Below are 18,733 nucleotides of genomic sequence, written 5' to 3' on the forward strand. Positions count from 1 at the left end.
AGGATGATGCATGTGTGGAATGAGCTGCCAGAGGAAGTGGTGGAGGCTGGTCCAATTACAACATCGAAAAGGTATCTGGATGGGTATATGAATAAGAGGGGCATGAGCAAAATGCTGGCAAATGGACCAAGTTCAGTTTAGCATACCTGGTCGAAATGGATGAGTTGGACCGAAGGGTCTGTGTCCGTGCTCTATGTGTCTGTGACCTGCTATCTGTAACAAGACTGGGCTTGAGCAACCAGTTTAGGTGAAGCTTGTGGAAACCCAGCTCATTCACTCATGTCCTTTGGGGAAGGAAATCTGCCACTCTTATTTGGTCTAGTCACCATGTCACTCCAGACCCACTGCGATGTGATTATGACTCAAATGGCAGTGAGGAGTCAGAGTTTGAAATCAAAACAAATCATAGAACTGTTGTGGTTCACCAGCAGGCCATTTGGCCTATCATGTTACTGTTGGCCCCACTCAATTCAACAGCAATTAGGGATATCCAATTGATGCTGACCTTGCCCAGACCTGTGAATGAATTAATAAGAAGACTGACTAGGGTAGTTATTAATTTACTGACAAGGGGTAGGGAAAGCCCTAAATGAGTTTTTTGCTTCAGTATTCACTAGAGAGAGGGACCTTGTTGATCGTAAGAACAGATAGATATTAAGAAAGGGGATGTGCTGGAAATTCTGGGAAGCATCAAGATTGATCAGTCGTCAGGGCCAGACCGGATATATCCAAGGTTACTACGGGAAACGAGGAATGAGACTGCTGCACATCTGGTGATGATCTTTACATCCTCACTCTCCACGGGAGTAGTACTGGCTGATTGGAGGGAGGTGAATGTTGTTCCTCTGTTCAAGAAAGGGAATAAGGGAATCCCTGGAAATTACGTCTGTGGTGAGCAAGGTACTGAAAAGGATTCTAAGAGATAGGAGTTATGGTAATTTGGGAAACACATAGTTTGATTAACGGTAGTCAGCATAGCTTTGTGAGGGGCAGGTCATCCCTCACAAGCCTTGTTGAGTTCTTTGAGGATGTGATGAGACAGGTTAATGAAGGTCAAGCAGTGGATGTGGTGTAAATGGATTTCAGTAAGGCACTTTATAAGATTCTCCACGGTAGGGCTCATTCAGGAAGTTCGGAGGTATGGGATACAGGGAAATGTGGCTGTCTGGATACAGTATTAGCTGGATGGAAGAAGACAGTGAGTGGTAGTGGATGGAAAGTATTCTGCCTGGAGGTCAGCGACCACTGGTGTCCCTCATGGATCTGTTCTTGGGCCTCTGCTCTTCGTAGTTTTTATAAATGACTTGGATGAAGAAGTGGAAGGGTGGCTTAGTAAGTTTATTGATGACACAAAGGTCAGTGGTGTTGGAGATAGTGTCGAGAGCTGTTGTAGGCTACAACAAGACAGAATGCAGATCTGAGCTGAGAAGTGACAGATGGAGTTCAACCTGGATAACTGCAAAGTGATTCATTTTGGAAGGTCAAATTTGAATGCTGAATGCAGGGTTAAAGGCAGGATTCTTGGCAGTGTGGAGGAACAGCAGGATCTTGGGATCCATGTACATCCCTCAAAGTTGCCACCCAACTTGATAGTATTGTTAAGAAGGCATATGGTGTTTTGGCTTTCATCAACAGAGGGATTGAATTTAAGAGCTGCAAGGTTTTGCTGCAGCTTTGTAAAACCCTGGTTACCGCATTTAGAATATTGTGTCCAGTTCTGGTCGCCTCATTATGAAAAGAATGTAGACGCTTTAGAGAGGTTGAAGAGGAGATTTACCAGGATGCTGCATGGATTGGAAGGCCTGTCTTATGAAGAGAGGTTGAATGAGCTCGGGTTTTTCATATTGGAGACAGAAGGAAGCGAGGTGACTTGATAGAGGTGTACAGTGTAATGAGAGGCAGAGATAGAGTAGATAGCCAGAGACTTTTCCCCAAGACAGAAATGGCTGTCGGGAGAGGTCAAAATTTTAAGGTGATTGGAGGAAGGTATAGGGGAGATGTCAGAGGTAGAGAGTCGTGGGTGTGTAGAATGCACTGCTAGCAGTGGGAGTAGAGTCAGATACATTCGGGACATTCAAGCAACTGATGGACAAGCACATGGATGGTAGTAAAAATCAATGTTTGCTTGATCTTAGATTAAGATAAATGCTGAGCACAAAATCGTGGGATGAAGGGCCTGTACTGTGCTGTACTTTTCTATGTTCTGTATTCTAAGAGTCTAATCACATGTTGCCAAAAAGTTGGGAACGCGTTCAGAGGAACAACAATGACTCGGTGACATTTTCTACCTCCATCCAGTGCTTCTCGTCGTCACAGCTTTTTGCAATTCACAATCTCAACAACAACAGCAGGATAGACAGTGCCACCTTCAAACACATCTGTCCGACAATCCTTCAGCAGCTGGAAAGTGGAGCTTGTGCTGCAGAAAAGCAGGAGAATGAGGAGGATGAGGCTGCAGTGCTCTTAAAGCCCACACCTTCTGAAGGTAAGTGACTTTCAGTCTTCTAAAACCCAGGGAGTGCCTCACTGTCGGAGGGTCAGTGTTGAGGGAGTGCCGTACCGTCAGTGGGTCAATATCGAGGGAGTGCTGCACCGTCAGTGGGTCTATACTGGGGGAATGCTGCACTGTAGGAGGGCTTGACCTGAGGAGTGTCAGCACTGAGGGACGGCCGCACTGTCAGATTCCCCACGTTTCCAGTGACCTTAAGCTGACAGTGTCTTTTCTCCTGTGTCCACATTTCACAAGATCAAGTGTAGATTTGTGTGTGATGGTTTGAGATTCTTCGGCAGGACAGAGAGTAGGTTGAGTGACCGTTTTAATGAAAGGTGATGTTAGCACAACAGACAGCAATGACTTGGATTTAGGAAACTAGGGTATCAAAGCAGTCTGTGTCAAGATGAGGACTCCTAAAGGCAAGAGGTCACTTGTGACAGCTGTGTACAGGCTTCCTAATAGTAACAAAGGATAGAATAAAGTTTCAAAGAAGACAACTCTGGCAGATTATCAAAAGGCTCCAGCAATTATCATGGAGAATTTTAACCTACATTGGATAATCAAGTCAGATGGGAAAAGCAGTTTTGATGAGTAATTGATGGAATGTGCTCAGGACCGTTTCTTCCACTAGGGATGTTAAGGCACCAACTGGAAAGCTGGTTTTATGAGAACACAAACAGAAATTGCTGGAGATAATCAGCAAATGTGGCAGCACCAGACTGTTTGCTTCTCATTTGATCTCGAGCATCAATCCTTTATAAGCAGGCTTTACTACACCTGGTTTTGATCAGAGATTGGATTAATTACTCATCTCAGAGTGAAAATGCCCTGCTTGCCAAGGATCATAATATGATTGAAATTTACACACAGTTTAAGAGAGAGAAATGTGGATTTAAATCTACTAAATTTTCTGATGACATAAGCATAATCAGTAATGTGAGTTGCAAAGAAGACTTGAAGTCACCAAAGGGATATGGATGGGTTAAGTAAGTGAGCAAAGATTTGGCAATCTGAGAAAGTGAGAAATTGTCCATTTTGACAGACTAGAGGCTACACAGCTCTGAGGTGAAGAGGGATCTGGGTGTCCGTAAATCACAGAGGGTTATTCTGCTGGTACAGTAAGTAATCAGGAAAGTTCATGTGACATTATGTTTTATTGTGAGGGGAATTGAATGCAAGAGCAGGGAGATAGTGCTTAAGTTCTACAGGGCATTGATAAGGTTGCATGTGCAATTGCATGTACAGTAATGGTCAGTGGCCTTATGCAAGAGTGTTCAAGTGTTGGAAGAAGTTTGGAGAAGGTTTTTTTAGAATAACACCCAGAAATGCGTGTTTGAGTCGTACAGTCATAGAGATGTACAGCACGGAAACGGACCCTTCAGGCCAATTTGTCCATGCCGACCAGATATCCGAAACTAATCAAGCCCATTTGCCAGTGTTGAGCCCATATCCCTTTTAACCCTTCCCATAGAGATGCCTTTCAAATATCGTAATTATACCAACCTCCACCACTTCCTCTGGCAGTTCATTCCATACATGCACCACACTTCGCATGAAAAAGTTGCACCTTAGACCTCTTGTAAATTTTTCCCCTGTCACTCTAAACCTATGCCCTCTAGTCCTGGACTCTTCCACCGCAGGGAAAACACTTTCTCTATTTTCCCTATCCACATCCCTCATGACCTTATAAACTTCTATAAGATCACCTGTCAGCCTCCAAAGCTCCAGAGAAAACAGCCCCAGCCTATTCAGCCTCCCCCATAGCTCAAAATGTATTTTACTTGGTCTTTCAGGAAAGGCTCACATAAGAGATTGGCATATAAAATTTACAGGCAATTAGGGGCAGTGTAATAATGTGGATAGTGAATTGGTTCTCAGACTGGAAACCAGGAATAGGAATGAACAGGTTTTCTTTGGGTGACATCAGTGACTAGTGGGGTTCCACAGAGTCTAGTGCATGGACTCCAGCTATTCACAATAAATATCAATGGTGCATATAAAAGAACTAAATGTAATATTTCAAAGTTTGCACCTTAGAGAAGGTGACCAAACAGTGGATGAGGGTAAAGCGTGTTTACCTTTTGAGGCTAGGCCTGTATCCACTGGAATTGAAGAGTCGGAGGTGATTTAATTGAAACACAAAAGATCCTGAGGGGACTTGATCGATTGGATGTCGAAAGCACTTCGTGAGACAATTAGAATGAGGGCTTGTTGTTTAAAAACAAGGAGGTGCCCATTTAAAACAGAGATGCAAAAACATTTTTCTCTGAGAATTGTGCACCTTTGTAATTCCCTTTATCAAAAGAAAAAAGTTACCTCAGAGTACAAGGAGGTCTTGATCACATAGGCCATTGGCTGAGGAGTGGCAGATGGAGTTTAACTTACATAAATGTGAGGTGCTGCATTTTGGAAAGGCAAACCAGCGCAGGACTTAAACACTTAACGGTAAGGTCCTGGAGAGTGTTGCTGAACAAAGAGACCTTGGAATGCAAGTTCATAGCTCCTTGAAAGTGGATTCTCAGGTCGATAGGATAGTGAAGATGACATTTGGTATACTTTCCTTATTGGTCAGACCATTGAGTATGGGAGATGGGAGGTCATGTTGTGGCCGTACTGGACATTGGTTCAATTGCGTGCAATTCTGGTCTCCCTCCTATCGGACAGATGTTGTGAAACTTGAAAGGATTCAGAAAAGATTTAAAAGCATGTTGCTAGGATTGGAGGATTTGAGCTAAAGGGAGAAGCTGAATAGGCTGGGCTGTTTTCCCTGGAGCGTCAGAGTATAAGGTGTGACCTTAGAAAAGTTTTTATAAAATCATGAGGGGCTTGGATAGGATAAATAGACAAGATCCTTCCCCCAAGGTGGGAGAGTTAGATGAATGGGATTAGGTTATGGGTAAGAGGAGAGAAGTTTAAACAAGACCTAAGGGGCAGCGTTTTCACGCAGAGTGTGGTGTGTGTATGGAATGAGCTGCCAAAGCAAGTGGTGGAGACTGGTACACTTACAACATTTAACAGCCATCTGGATGGGAATGTGAATAGGAAGGGTTTAGAGGGATATAGGTCAAGTGCTGGCAAATGGGGATTGGATTAGCTTAGGACATCTGGTCGGCATGGGTGTGTTGGGCGAAGGGTCTCTTTTCAATTTGTACATCCCTATGACTCTTAAAGGCAGTGGATGCAAAATCTTCACATTTTTTAAAAATTCAGAGGTATATGTTTTCTTGATGGTGAGCAATATGCAGGAACATGGAGTTGATGTTAAAACAAAATCAGTCGTGATCTTATTGAGTGACGGAGCAGTTGAGAAGGGCTGAAAGGCCTACTTCAGTTCCTTGTTTGTATTTGATGTGCTTTGATAGGGTGGATTAGCAATGGGTGTGTTCCTGAGTGAAATGGCAGCTGAACTGGGTTTGAAATATTGTTTAAAATAATGTTTCCACTGATCTGTTTTCTCTGCACAGTGTGGGGCTTTGGTTTTCTCAGTGTATCTGTGATAAACCTCAGCTCACTGCTTGGAGTCACCATCACCCTGTGCCAGCGAAAGCAGTTTTTCCACAGGTTCCTGATCTTCTTTGTTGCCCTGGCGATTGGCACGTTGTTCTCCACTGCCATTTTCCAGCTCATTCCAGAGGTGCAGTACTTCCTCAACAAGCTCCCCCCCTCCGTTCTGATGTGGGCACATGCTGTTGTTTACTGGGGGATAATCACTCCTGTTGAACTTAGTCTTTCTGTCACTGTTTGCTTCAACACTCTGAGCGGCCCAGTTTCCCGTACACTTATCACAAGCACAGCACTGGTCAAATCTCTCTCGAACTCCCTGGATTCAAAACAAATTGTTGTGTGCCAGACTCTGCCCTTTGACCTCAGTGGGTGTGTTTGACACTCAAAATGACATCCCCCCCATAGCACTTGCTCCTTGAGGTCAGATGCACCCCACATTAGATACCGTGAGCTGATCCTGGAGTCAGTCAAACTTCTCTGAACCTTGTGAGCCAGGTGAGTGAGGTTAAATTTTAGGAATACACCGTTTATTTCAGTATACAGTTGGATTCAGTCACTCCTCTGGAGTTCAAAGGGAGGAGATCTCTGTTCAATTTGGTGGGTTCTTGGCATTTGACTGAATCTGCGACATCCAGTCCCTCAGAACGTTGAAGCTGCTCACAGTGGTATCTGCGCTGGCTGTTTCACTGAGTTTCAGTTTAGCTCTGGAGCCTCTTTCCCAAGTGGGAACTGGGCACCATTGGCTGCTGAATCCGTCAACAAGGATTATTGCTGGGGTGGGAAAGGTTGGAAAATGTGGCAGACCAGTGCTGGAAACCCCTCACCTGCTGGAAGGTCTGGCAGTTTGGCATCGCCAGATCTCGGTCAGGAATTGGAAAAGCTGGGGTCACTCAGCTGCTCCCTCCTTGACAAAACCAGTCCATGTTGGAATATTGTATTCCTTTCCAATTCCCTGTTTCCTCAGAGATTGGAGACATTATGGCAAAGAGTACAGTCCTCTACATGTTACTCCTCAGATCCCAAGGGGAACCCAATTAAAGATTCAAATTGATATTTTCCATCCTTCTGGGACGACTTTTCCTTCATTCTGATTGGAATTGCTGTTGACTTTGTTGTCACCACTCTGACCTGCCCCAACACACTCGTTTTCATATACAGCTGCCTCAACTTTGCAAACTGAAACCTAGTGACCAGTTGTGTCTCAGTCTGCTGTCATTGCGCTGGTCTGATTTCTGGAATAACAGCTCCTTCATCCAGAATGGAGTTGGAAATTGGAAGCACTCAAATTGGGCTTGCGGTAGAGAGTCTCAAACGATTAAATTATAAGGATAAACCTGCAATCTATCTGCTAGACAAGAGCTCTAAGATGATGAAAGTCATTGATCAGGTTGATTGAGAGAAACTCTCTCCTGTAGTGTTGAAGGGGATCGGGGTACATGCAGTACTGATCACAACAATATGACTCCAACTTTGAGCCCGGCTGTTCAGGGGTAATGTGCACAAGCACTTCCTCACACAAAGAGTCATGGAAATGTGGAACGTTTAACCCAAGTGCTCAATCAAAGAACAACTGTCAGGTCTGCTGGGGTTTGGTAAGGATGTGAGTTTGAAAAATGAGGTTTCTGAGAGTTGGGTTCTGTAACAGCAGAGGTGGCTCCATGGTGTAGACAAACTACAGTCCCAGTGAATGTTGGGTTTGCTATTGAGCTTCTTTGTGTCTTATATTCTTGAATGGGGCCAGAGATGACTGTTATTCTAGAAATCACCAGAGACTCTATTATATTCTGTGTCCTTGAAAGTGATCAGACTGGATGGTGACATGGTCCAATTGTGGACCTGATTTGACATCAGTTGATGAGTTTAATGTTTTTTGTTTACCTTCCCTCTCCTTCCTTTTGACCTTTTCCTTGCCTCTGGCCTTTCTATTGAATGATTTCCCCCTGCTTCCTGGTATGGAACCCTGACCTGGACCTCGACCACGTCCTCTCTCCTATGGGCGGTCGGGACTGTCACTCGGGCAGTCTGGGGCTATGGTTTCTTGTGTGTGACAGTCATATCTCTCTGCTCTCTGATCGGGGCCAGTGTGGTGCCATTCATGAGGAAAACCTTTTACAAGCGACTGCTGCTGTACTTCATTGCCCTGGCGATTGGCACTCTCTACTCTAACGCCCTCTTTCAGCTCATTCCAGAGGTATTGTAATTCACCTTAATTCACAAAGTGCCAGTGGTGCATGGAGAGTCGGCTCGTGTTCATGTTAGCTGCTGGCCCAGCCAGAGTCTCCTCTTGGAATTCCTTGCTCTTCCCTGAACCAATAGAAAACCCAAAGAAGAACCAAATGCCCGCTGATTGGCTACCCAGCTCCCAAAGCCACAAGCCTCCCTGCCAGCTGGCAAGGGCAGCGGCTTCATATGAACACCACCGAAACACCGGGAGGGTCCCATCGAAGCTGAACATGCCAACTTTATTTCACAGAAGGGTCAGAATGTGGAACTCTTACCCTCCCCCCTGGGAGGGGTCAGAATGTGGGTGTCTCTCTGGGGAAGGTTGAGGTCAATATTATAAAATGCATTTCAGGAAAAGCTGGTGATGAACACGAGGGAGATGGGAATAAAGGGTTAGTTTGGCCGATTCAGATGAGGATCAGTGTGAGAAGAGAGTGAACAACAGCAGGGACTGGTTGGTGTGAATAGCCTGTTTCTGTCTTTTACATTCTCTGTCATTTGTAACCAACAGCCAGTGAGGTTCCTTGCTTCGATAATCGCCTTGGGGAGTACAAAAAGTAACACTAAACCCTTAAGAAACCACTGTTTAGGCTCCGCTGCAGTCCTACTGTAGGATTTGGAAGATGCACTTTGGGAAGGATAGTGGCACCTGAACAAAGGTACAGGGAGGTTTACTCAGTGAGAGCAGTGATGGACTCTACTTATGTGGACAGTCTGGGAAAGATGGTCTTGGTTTCCTTACACGTGGAGAAAGTTACTGAAGGCCAAAAAATAAATTTAAATCAACCTGTTGGGACATGTTCTCAAACATCTCTCCAGAATTGGGACTTGAATTCCTGAACCAAGAGGAGGAACATTACCACTGTACCTTATGACCTCTTTTCAATTTGGATTCCCAGAAATCCCAATCAAACATCTGGCACTGAAGCTTTGAGAGACTAGTGAACCTAAAGCCCTCTCTCCATGCACACTGATCAAGGTTGGGGCATATCAATATTTAAATCCTTTGTTCCTGATGGTACGTTTGCGTTATGTGACACTGGGATTTCACATGAAGCTTCCTCACCTGTGACTGCCAGTGGCTTGGCTTCCCAGATGTGGTTTGAGGTAACATCATCTGGCTGAGGCCAATCAGGTTGTATTTGTTTTGTATTTACATGGAGACATTTTGTTTGTTTTTAACGTGGGATGGGTAGTGAACCTCTGCCCTGTCCATGTGACTTTGGAAAAGCTTGCTGCAAGGAGATGGGGGAGGTCTCTTTCGTCCCATTTCCTGCCCCTGTATAGCAAGCCCACTGTGTCCCAGAACATGATGGGGCAGCGACATGAGGGACATGGGTTCTCTGCATTGACCATCACTCTGTCTCCCTCTGACCCTTCTTACCCACCCTCCTAGTGACCCCCCTTCCTGACCCCTCCTCCTGACCCCCCATCCCACACACACACCCCCTCATCCCCCGCAACTTCCTCCTGACCCCTCCTCCTAGGGTGACTCACGGTGCCCTCTGCACTGTTTGTATAGCTCTGTAAAGGACTTGGCACTGATCCTGTTTAATCAACTGGGAAATCACTCCAAATTGCTGGGTATCAAGAGGATTCTCCCCCTCAGGGAGGGGTGAGAGGGCAGTGTACGTTTGCCTGTGGGAGGGACAAATACTGTGCTGCTTTTTATTTATTCACAGCATGTGGGCGTCACTGGCTAGACCAACATTTGTTCCCCATCCCTAATTGCCCAGAGGCATTTTAAGTCTGACCCACATTGTTGTGGGTCTGGACTCACATGTAGGCCAGACCAGGTGAAGGTGGCAGTTTCCTTCCCTAAGGGACACGAATGAACCATACGGTTAGTTGTGATTGTAATGGCTCTTTAACTTGATGATGTGTTCCCCTCACTCAGGCGTTTGGATTTGACCCAAAGGAGGCCGATTATGTGTCGAAATCGGCAGTGGTCTTCGGGGGATTCTATCTCTTTTTCTTCACAGAGAAGATCCTGAAGATGTTGCTGAAACCCAAAGAGAAGGTAAAGCTGCATTTGACCCTGTTGATAAACCTCTGGATTAAATTATCTATATCCTGGGAACAAGTGCTAACTGAACCAGTGGAAATTCATCCTCTGACAAGGAAGCACACTCCTTTCTCTTTTTTCTTTCTTTTCCTTTTCTCAGGATGAGTATTGGAAATCTTCACAACAGAAAGCAGGATCCTCTGGATATTGGTGTGCAGCATCATAGAGACCGATCTCTGCCCCCTCTCCTCTGTCTCCACACCCCATATGGAGATCGAGGACAGTAAAGGTTCTCTCCCTCTCCATCCTTGCAGAACACAGGAGTGGCAGGGAGGAAAGGGGTATTGCTAGGCCTTCAAGGGACTGCAGTCCATACTAGAATAGAGCACTGAATAACTGAGCATCTGTGATAACTGGAGCATCCTCACTGAACCTTTCTTAATCTTCCAGCCAAAGGCAGATGAGCTATGAGAGTTATTGAATGGCACCTGATCATTAGGGTTCACCAAGATGATTCTTTTGCTTTTCAGGATGTTGTGTTCTTCATTCTCTTTTCTGGGTTCTCCAGTTCTTTTTAGGAAGCTAGACGATTCATACTTGACCTACAAAGTCTTAGTTACAGCTTAAAGACCGCAGCTTCCAGCCACTGGTGAGGAAAAAGAGATTGTCTCCAGTGAAATATCTAAGAAGAAAGCCAGAGAGGGGGAAAGACACACCGTCTGCCCTTTGCAACAGTCCGAAGGCTTCTGCTGGTATCATTCAAACCCACAAGCTGCTCTGTGACCCAGGAGCCAATCAGAATGTTGTTGTCAAGCTGATGGCATCCACAACTGGTCACAAGTCAATCAGCGACCTATTGCCAACCAACCAATCCCCCGCGCCCCCCCCAGTTGGTGCCAGCCCGTCTGTAACCAGCCTCTTACACTGCTTGAACAAAGAAGCAAGACAAGGCACGACTTGCATTTCAGTAACTTGCCTTTAAAAAGTGTGGCAATCCCATCCATAATTCTTGGTTTTGAAAGCAATTAATTTTCATATTTCAGCCCACAATTAAAAATAAAAAGAAAAGGCATGGTCTTTATATCCCCACACTCCAGAGACTCCTGTTTGGAAAAAGCAGCACCGTCACCAAACACCCGCCTCTTCCCCTTTTGCATTGCTGAATCCAATCACAATGTCAGGAAAGGGGTGAGAATGTGGAATTCATAGGGAGTGAGTTCATTATTCTGCTGTTTTTAAGACAAAAATAGACCAAAAAAAGGGAAAAATGAATACAAGGCATACTGATATATTTAGTTGAAAAAGGGTGGTGTTGGGTAAGGGCGACAAGACCCAACAGCAACATTACAATGTCACTCCAACTGCACATCATTGGTTATAACTAGTACAGCATGGCCAGTGATCAAACCTCTGTAATGAGAGCACATGGACACGGACACTGACCTGTTTCACCTTTGTAACTCTGATCTCACCCAGCAGGAGATATCTGAGGCATGAATGGAGGCTGCTGCGATGTGTGTCATTATTACTGACCACAGCCATTTTGCACTTGTTTGAACAGGGGAAAGATCATCTTAATCACACACACTACCGAGTTCAGCAATATGCCAGCAGGAGTGATCAGGAGGATGGAGTGATGGAAAAACTCCAGAATGGAGATCTGAGTCACGCATTGTCCAGTCACAGTGAAGATGGCGAGCACAGGATTTTGTCTACAGATTCCACAGAGGGAGAGCCAGCAATCACCAGGGCCTTGTCAGTGCAGGTCAGTGGGCAAAGGATCAAGGTGACAGGTCTCCTATGGAACTGACCCCCAAGGCCAGGGCAAGAGCCCCCAGGAGGAGAGCAGGGAAGATCTGGGCTATCTGCAGAAGGGCCAATATCAAACCTGGACCAAATCCAAGTGACTGTCGGCTTTTTGCCTGGTGTTTTAATGTGGGATGTATTTGGGATGGCAAGGAGGAAAAATTGGAATGGGATTACACAGCCAGGTGGCTAGAATTGGGATGAAGTGATGGGATTTGATCAGGAGCTGACTGGGATCGGGAGCAGGCTGAGATTGGGGACTGGCTGGGACTGGGTGCATGTGGTTTCAGGTCAGGGTGGGGATTGGATTAGGATTGGGGTTTTGGATCATGTGTGGGTGTTTTAAAATGTTTTCCAGTTTATCTGTCTCTCTGTCCAGGATCTGCAGCAGACATCTGGAGGGCCCTGTTACTGGCTCAAGGGGAATCGTTACTCTGATATTGCTACTCTGGCCTGGATGATCACACTCAGTGATGGACTGCACAACTTCATCGATGGCCTTGCCATTGGTGCTTCCTTCACTGTCTCTGTCTTCCAGGGAATCAGTACCTCGGTGGCTATCCTCTGTGAAGAATTTCCTCACGAGCTTGGTACGTACCCTTCCTTTCCCCCACCTCTGTCGAAGCTCAGGGTGGAGACTGGGCACCACTGGAAGAGTCTTGATTCACTTCTGGGCCAAGGGGAGGTGTGGGCCTCGCCAGTCTCTGGTTCCAGTTTGGGATATCTGCCTGAGGAGCCATGATGGGAGTGCGATGGGTCAAGGTGGGGTGTGGACAGGGCCCTGTGTAGCTCATCCCTTTCATTCATACTCACAGCAACAAATTGCTGCATTGAACACACGCCTGACCATCTCAGAGTGAAAACTCACCTAAACCATGCTGAACGTTCTGCTGTCTGTTACAATGATGGAAATCAACTAGGAGAAAGTGAGCACTGCAGATGCTGGAGATCAGAGTCGAGAGTGTGGTGCTGGAAAAGCACAGCAGGTCAGGCAGCATTCGAGGAGCAGGAGAATCGACGTGATGGGCATTAGCCCTTCAGGACGAAGAAGGTTGGAACAATGATGGACATCTCAAACACAATTCGTCGCTGGGTCACAGGAATTCCTGAAGGGGCTTAAATTTCGGGAAGAAATGGAGGGTGAGAGGAAGTTAAGGGATGGGAAATTCCCGAGCTCTCACGTCCAGGCTGTTGAAGGCACGTCTCCTGATGGGGCAGCACTGGGTTTTGGGAGATTACTGAGAAGGCCTGTAGGAGTGGTGCAGAGAAGGTTGTGAGACTGTTAGAGGTTATGGATATCCAGAAGGGAAATTCTATGGCGTCAGTCAGAAGTAGGTGCTGTTTGACTGAGAGCCAAATAAAGTCACCCTCCCACCTGGTCCTGCCCTCCCCAGGAATGACCTCCACTCTTTCCCTGAGTTCTGTAAAGATGTGGGTAAGCTGCTGATTGTTGCTGATATGTCTGTCTCTCTCTCTCTCTCTCTGTCCTCCCTGCTCACCACCCCCACCCCCCGACTCCCAATGCAGGTGACTTTGTGATTCTGCTCAATGCTGGCATGAGCCTCCAACAAGCTCTCTTCTTTAACTTCCTGTCAGCCTGCTGTTGCTACCTTGGCCTGGTCTTCGGCATCCTTGCTGGCAGCCACTTTTCTGCTAACTGGATCTTTGCTCTGGCTGGTGGGATGTTTCTCTACATCGCTCTGGCAGACATGGTGAGTCAAAGCCATCATTGTGTTGGTGGTTTCGGGGCGAGGACAAGGACATGTCTGGGCTGGGGATGGAGTCACCTGTAGGCCATACCAGGCACACATTTCCTGATCAGAGGGCATGAAGGAAGCAGAGGGGAGTTCATCCCGTGGGTTCATTATCTCCAAGTTTGAGACAAGCTTCAAACTTGAGTGTACTGAGGTGGGCTTTGAACTCGTTCCTCCAGACCATTCATCCAGACACAAAGTGCAAGGCAGTCCTCACAGTGTGTGATATGGTGATGGAGAGCAAGGAGAGGGCATGTGTACGGAGTCAGGATTCGCTCCTAGAGTCACTAATTGAAGCTGGGGTCAGGTCACCATATCAGAACAGGTCACATCATTGACTGAGCCAAGGCTGGAAAATGGGATGTAGGAAGAGAGAGATACAATGGATTGGGGAGAAACACTGACAGACAGCCTGGTCAGGCTGAAGGCCTAGTTTCCATGTGGCAATACAGCATCATTAGACCCGGGATTACTGAGACAGGCCAGAGTGTGTTTGTCATTGCCTCTGCATGGTGGATTGTGGTACGTGAGGGGAAACTTCACTCCTTCAGAGAAGTTCAGTGAGTTTACCCTGTGTTCTGTGACTTGCCTATCTCACTCTGTCTTCCTCCACAGTTCCCAGAGATGAATGAGGTGAGCAAAGGAGAGGATGGAGAGGAGTCAACCTCACTGTTGGTGTTTGCAATCCAAAACGCCGGCCTGCTCACTGGGTTTACCATCATGTTGCTGCTCACCATGTACTCGGGCTCAATCCAAATTGGTTAGGTCTTGGCCGACCCTAGGACACGATGGACATCTAAAGCCATGGCAGCTTGGAGGGGAGGCAGGAAACTTTCTCAGCACAGACACCATCACAAACCAAGGAGCTGCTCAATAGCTGGCCAAGGTTTTGATTATCACAACAAAGGCAGCCTCTCTTTTGAAAACCTGCTCTTTGCAAAAGGCAATCTCCTCAGGCTCATTAGCAACAAATTCATTCTAGTTCACTCAGTCCAAGAACTTACTGCCCTGTAGGGTGTAGGAGACCACATTTTCCCCTCCAGTATTAAGTGGCATTGTCTCAATTGGCCATCAGTCTTATGCCTTCCGGGTCAAGGTGAGTTAACAGAAATGATCTTGACATGGAAAAAGCACATTGAAGATGATGAGAGAGGGAATTAACTTGCTGCTAGACTTGACCACAAGCCTCTCATCAGAGCTGGGCGTCCTATTCAGAACAGTACGTCACATTTTAACCAAGCCTACCTTGTCGCTCTAGGATCTCTAACAATACCAGTCAGACAATGTCTAGTCAGAGAGGACACTCGGGTCACGCAACAAGGAAATCGCAGCTTCTCACAGTCAGATCATCAGAGCCACAGGAGAACCCAGGACAGGCCCAGTTTTCATTCCCATACATCTCTTCCCCTTGTTCCTCATGACCCTTTGACAATCATGGTGCTGGTTCAACTGGTATTTCTGAGAGAAGGTCTGCCATGTCTCCTATCCTTTTGCACACAGGTAGAGAGGGATGGTGTTTGACTGGAGACCGGAAGTCTTAAGTATAGCTGAAAAAGAGATCTGCAGCTAAAACTTTTCATCTTGGCATTCATCAGGATAGAATGTTGAATTTTCATGGGAACAAGAAGTTACACTCTCTATGAGAAGGTGGTGTTGGTTTGTTGGCAAGTGGATGCTGATTGGTTAAGGTGTTGACATAGGGATTGGGGAACAGGTAACGACTGAACTTTTCTCCACGTGAAAAGGATGTAATTCCTGCTCATGTTCTTCCAGCTGGTGAATTCCAGAGTCCTGCTCATGAACATCAGGAAGTAAACCTCAGTGCTAGCCCGACTGGCAACCGTGAGTTGGTGACAATAGTCATTCTTGGCACACACTGAATTGTTCAGCAAGCCCTGACCCAGCATGAAACTCCATCTGATGTTGGACACGACGTTCTGAGGTCTGCAAAAACTCGGGCACAATTGTTCCCGCTGCATTCCCTGTGGAGACACCTTCACCAATCACTCTCCAGCCTTTCCTTATGCAGTGTTAATTGTTGTTCCCTTTCCAATTGGCATTCTTGTTGTGTCCTGACAGATACAAGGCAAGAAGCTTTCTCTGCACATCTCATTCTCACAATACTCAAGTTATGAACTACTCAGAGAATGCCAAATATTGTTTTGGTGGATCAGTGAGGGGACTTAGGGAGGAGTGAACTGAGGCCTCTTTCCATATGCCTGCTCTTGTTTCTCATTCGGTTCGTGGAGATTGAGGTCCCAGCCCTGGACTCAGCACCTCCATAGTCTGTGTTTTCCAAAGAGATACTACCAGCTCTGCATATGTGGAGCTTGTTAAAATCTTCTTGTGCACATTCTTGCTCTCGCTGTCACTCTTGCTCCCTGCCCACCCCCTCCCACACCCACACACCAGCATGAGCTGGTCAATGGACAGTCCAAAGACCAAGAGGAGTCATTGCCCAGGAATGAGCAGATGGTGCACTGAGGTGAGCCCTTGCCCCTGAAGTGGGTGACAGTGGAGGGGAAGAGGAGGCTGTTGTTGAACAGAATCCTGTTCTTCTTTGAACACACTTCCTTTGAAAACCCCGTGTCCATCTTTCTAAAGCTGCCCAGGAAACTCGCTCACACTTTGTGCCTCAGGGAGGTGCGCCCTTGTTACCACTGGTAATTTTAGTGTCATAATTGCAGACAGAGTTCTCCAAAAGCTGGAATAATTTCTAATGGAGTGAAAACTTTCAGGTTAATTCCAAGCACAGTCTGATCCCAGACCTGACTCCCTCCTCTAGACCCTGACCTCACTCATCTCAAAGCCTAATGTCAAACTTCTGTAATAAAGGCAGTGAAATGAGTGAGGAAAATCTCTGTAGCTTTTAGGCAGACTCATTCTCCTCACTGGGTGATGGAATGGAGCAACGGCTCTTCCTGATTCAAACCTGTCCTGAGATAGCCCGTCAACTGTAATGTGGTTCTGGTTACTACTAGCTCAACAGCAGCACCTTTTTCTTCCCTAAATGTCTGAATTTCAAACAATGATACTGAAGTGGAATCATCAGGATATCTGTGTTCCCCCCCACCCCCCCTGTGAATGTGTTGTATCCAGTCAGGAGGTACAATCGCAGTGTGCTCGAAACAGGCAGTGGAACCATCCGGAGGCTGGGGTGAAAGGTAATAGGTGACCAAAGGACTTGATGTTACGTAGCAATGAACCATTCAATAAGATCAACCTGCTCAAAATGAAAATATGTCTGGCCCTGTGTTCTCCTCACTTTGTTTAGGAGCCATTTTATGTAATCTGAAAATGTCTGAGCTTAATGACAGAAAACTGTACAACCTCGCAATGAGAATGGAACCAAATATCCAGGTCTAACCCTCCTGTTCAGACAGAACCAACGCAGATTGCTGCTTGTGTGCTCTTTTCCTGTCAGATCAGCAGGATCACTCTTGGAGCATGTAGAAAATTGTTTTCAAATAGAACATTATCTCTTTGCTCAAGTCGCTATAATGGAGAGTGTGGGATTCAAATCCAGCTCATCATCGTAGAATGTATTCTGTCTTCAGTATTTTGATAGCACCCCTTCCTGAGAAAGGTAACCGTGAGACAAGGAAGTAATTGCACCTTGCACCAGGTGTGGTGTCATGAACACCCAGGACATCTATCCCTCAACAGCCTGAGGGGTGGTCAGTCAGGAAAGCTGCTGTACTGGGTTATGACCGTTCAGGAGGTCGCATTCTCATGGAGATGTGCAGATTGACAGTTAGCAGCAGGATCCTCTGGCCATTCTGGAAGGACCCCTGGATTGAAAAGGTCTTTGCCAGATCAAAGGCCCTGTCACAGATGGGGGATCATGTTCTGGGATCTGGCTACAGAGATGATGTTACATGATGTACAGCGCGTTCCCAGCAACTCAATACCAAAATGATAGGCTCACTTTACTGACCCCATGGAACAGCTTGTAAATTATTCACTGTACTGTACACTCAGGACTTGGAGGTTTGAAATAAACTGAGTCGATTGGTTGACTTGAAATCAGAATTGAGCAGTGGCCATTTGGCCCATCTTGACTTCTTGCTGTTTGAAAGACTGGTCTAATTTATCCTCTTCCACTATTATGTTGCTGTTGTCCTGTAATTTCTGTCTCATTAAATAGTGATCCAGTTCCCTCGTTGTGGAAGCGTCCAAAGGATCCAGTGCCATCCTCCTGAGATTTTAACAAAGCTGCATTCTGGTTTCCTTGTCAACGTTTGACTAGATATTTCATTTGAGCCAAAAATCAGAATGAGATGAAACACTGACCCTTGTGGGCTTGTATGGAGACTCAGTGCTTAGTACTGCTCCTTCAGTGCCAGGGACCCGGATTCATTTACAACCTCAGGCAACTCTCTGTATGGAATTTACAATCCTCCCTGTGTCTGTGTGGGTTTTCTCTAGGTATTCTGGTTTGCTCCTACCGTCCAAAGATGTGCAGGTTAGGTGGATTGGCCATGGGGGATGCAGGGTTGTAGCGGGTGGGCCTGCTTGGGATACATTTCAGAGAGTCAGTGTGGACTTGTTGGACTCGATGGCCTGTTTTCACATTTTAGGGATTCTATGTTAAGTGACTTCCTGGCAGCCAGGGTTCCTTGGTCACGCATAGAGTTGATTTTGTGTCTTTTTGATCAATCTAACAGGTCTATCAATGATTTGGGAGCTTCTCCACTCAGTTCACTCAATCCAGGAGATGCTCTGTGCCCCATCTCATGAACCATGTCATGAGGGTGAGATGGAGGGGAACCTCAGAGCGATTCCTCAGGCTCTGAATCCAACCCAGTCTTGAGCCAGGCCTTCTCAAAGGCCAATAATTGCCACATCCAAAGCTCGTAGTTCAGTCAACACCTGCCCACAACTCCAACCCCAACCCCAAACCTCACATCCCTGATCCCATCCTTATCACCTACTCTATTTGTAAAT

The 18,733-nt window shown here is 46.3% G+C and overlaps 1 protein-coding gene across 7 annotated transcripts in view; it reads left to right on the forward strand.

Moving 5' to 3' along the window:
* Positions 1 to 17,818, forward strand: part of slc39a14 (solute carrier family 39 member 14) — a 30,311-nt gene extending 12,493 nt beyond the window's left edge. For 6 of the 7 annotated variants that reach the window (XM_060856712.1, XM_060856708.1, XM_060856706.1 and 3 more), the window contains 7 exons: positions 2,299 to 2,485; positions 8,020 to 8,189; positions 10,119 to 10,241; positions 11,788 to 11,991; positions 12,412 to 12,622; positions 13,560 to 13,744; positions 14,402 to 17,818. In XM_060856712.1, coding sequence (XP_060712695.1) covers positions 2,299 to 2,485; positions 8,020 to 8,189; positions 10,119 to 10,241; positions 11,788 to 11,991; positions 12,412 to 12,622; positions 13,560 to 13,744; positions 14,402 to 14,551 — 1,230 coding nt within the window. In that variant the 3' untranslated portion in view covers positions 14,552 to 17,818. Of the gene's footprint in view, positions 1 to 2,298; positions 2,486 to 5,958; positions 6,129 to 8,019; positions 8,190 to 10,118; positions 10,242 to 11,787; positions 11,992 to 12,411; positions 12,623 to 13,559; positions 13,745 to 14,401 lie in introns of all 7 variants that reach the window. The other variant, XM_060856707.1, reaches the window with a different exon arrangement.
* Positions 17,819 to 18,733: the final 915 nt, after the last annotated feature.

This window comes from Hemiscyllium ocellatum, chromosome 48, assembly GCF_020745735.1.
Source record: "Hemiscyllium ocellatum isolate sHemOce1 chromosome 48, sHemOce1.pat.X.cur, whole genome shotgun sequence".
Lineage (NCBI taxonomy): Eukaryota > Metazoa > Chordata > Chondrichthyes > Orectolobiformes > Hemiscylliidae > Hemiscyllium > Hemiscyllium ocellatum.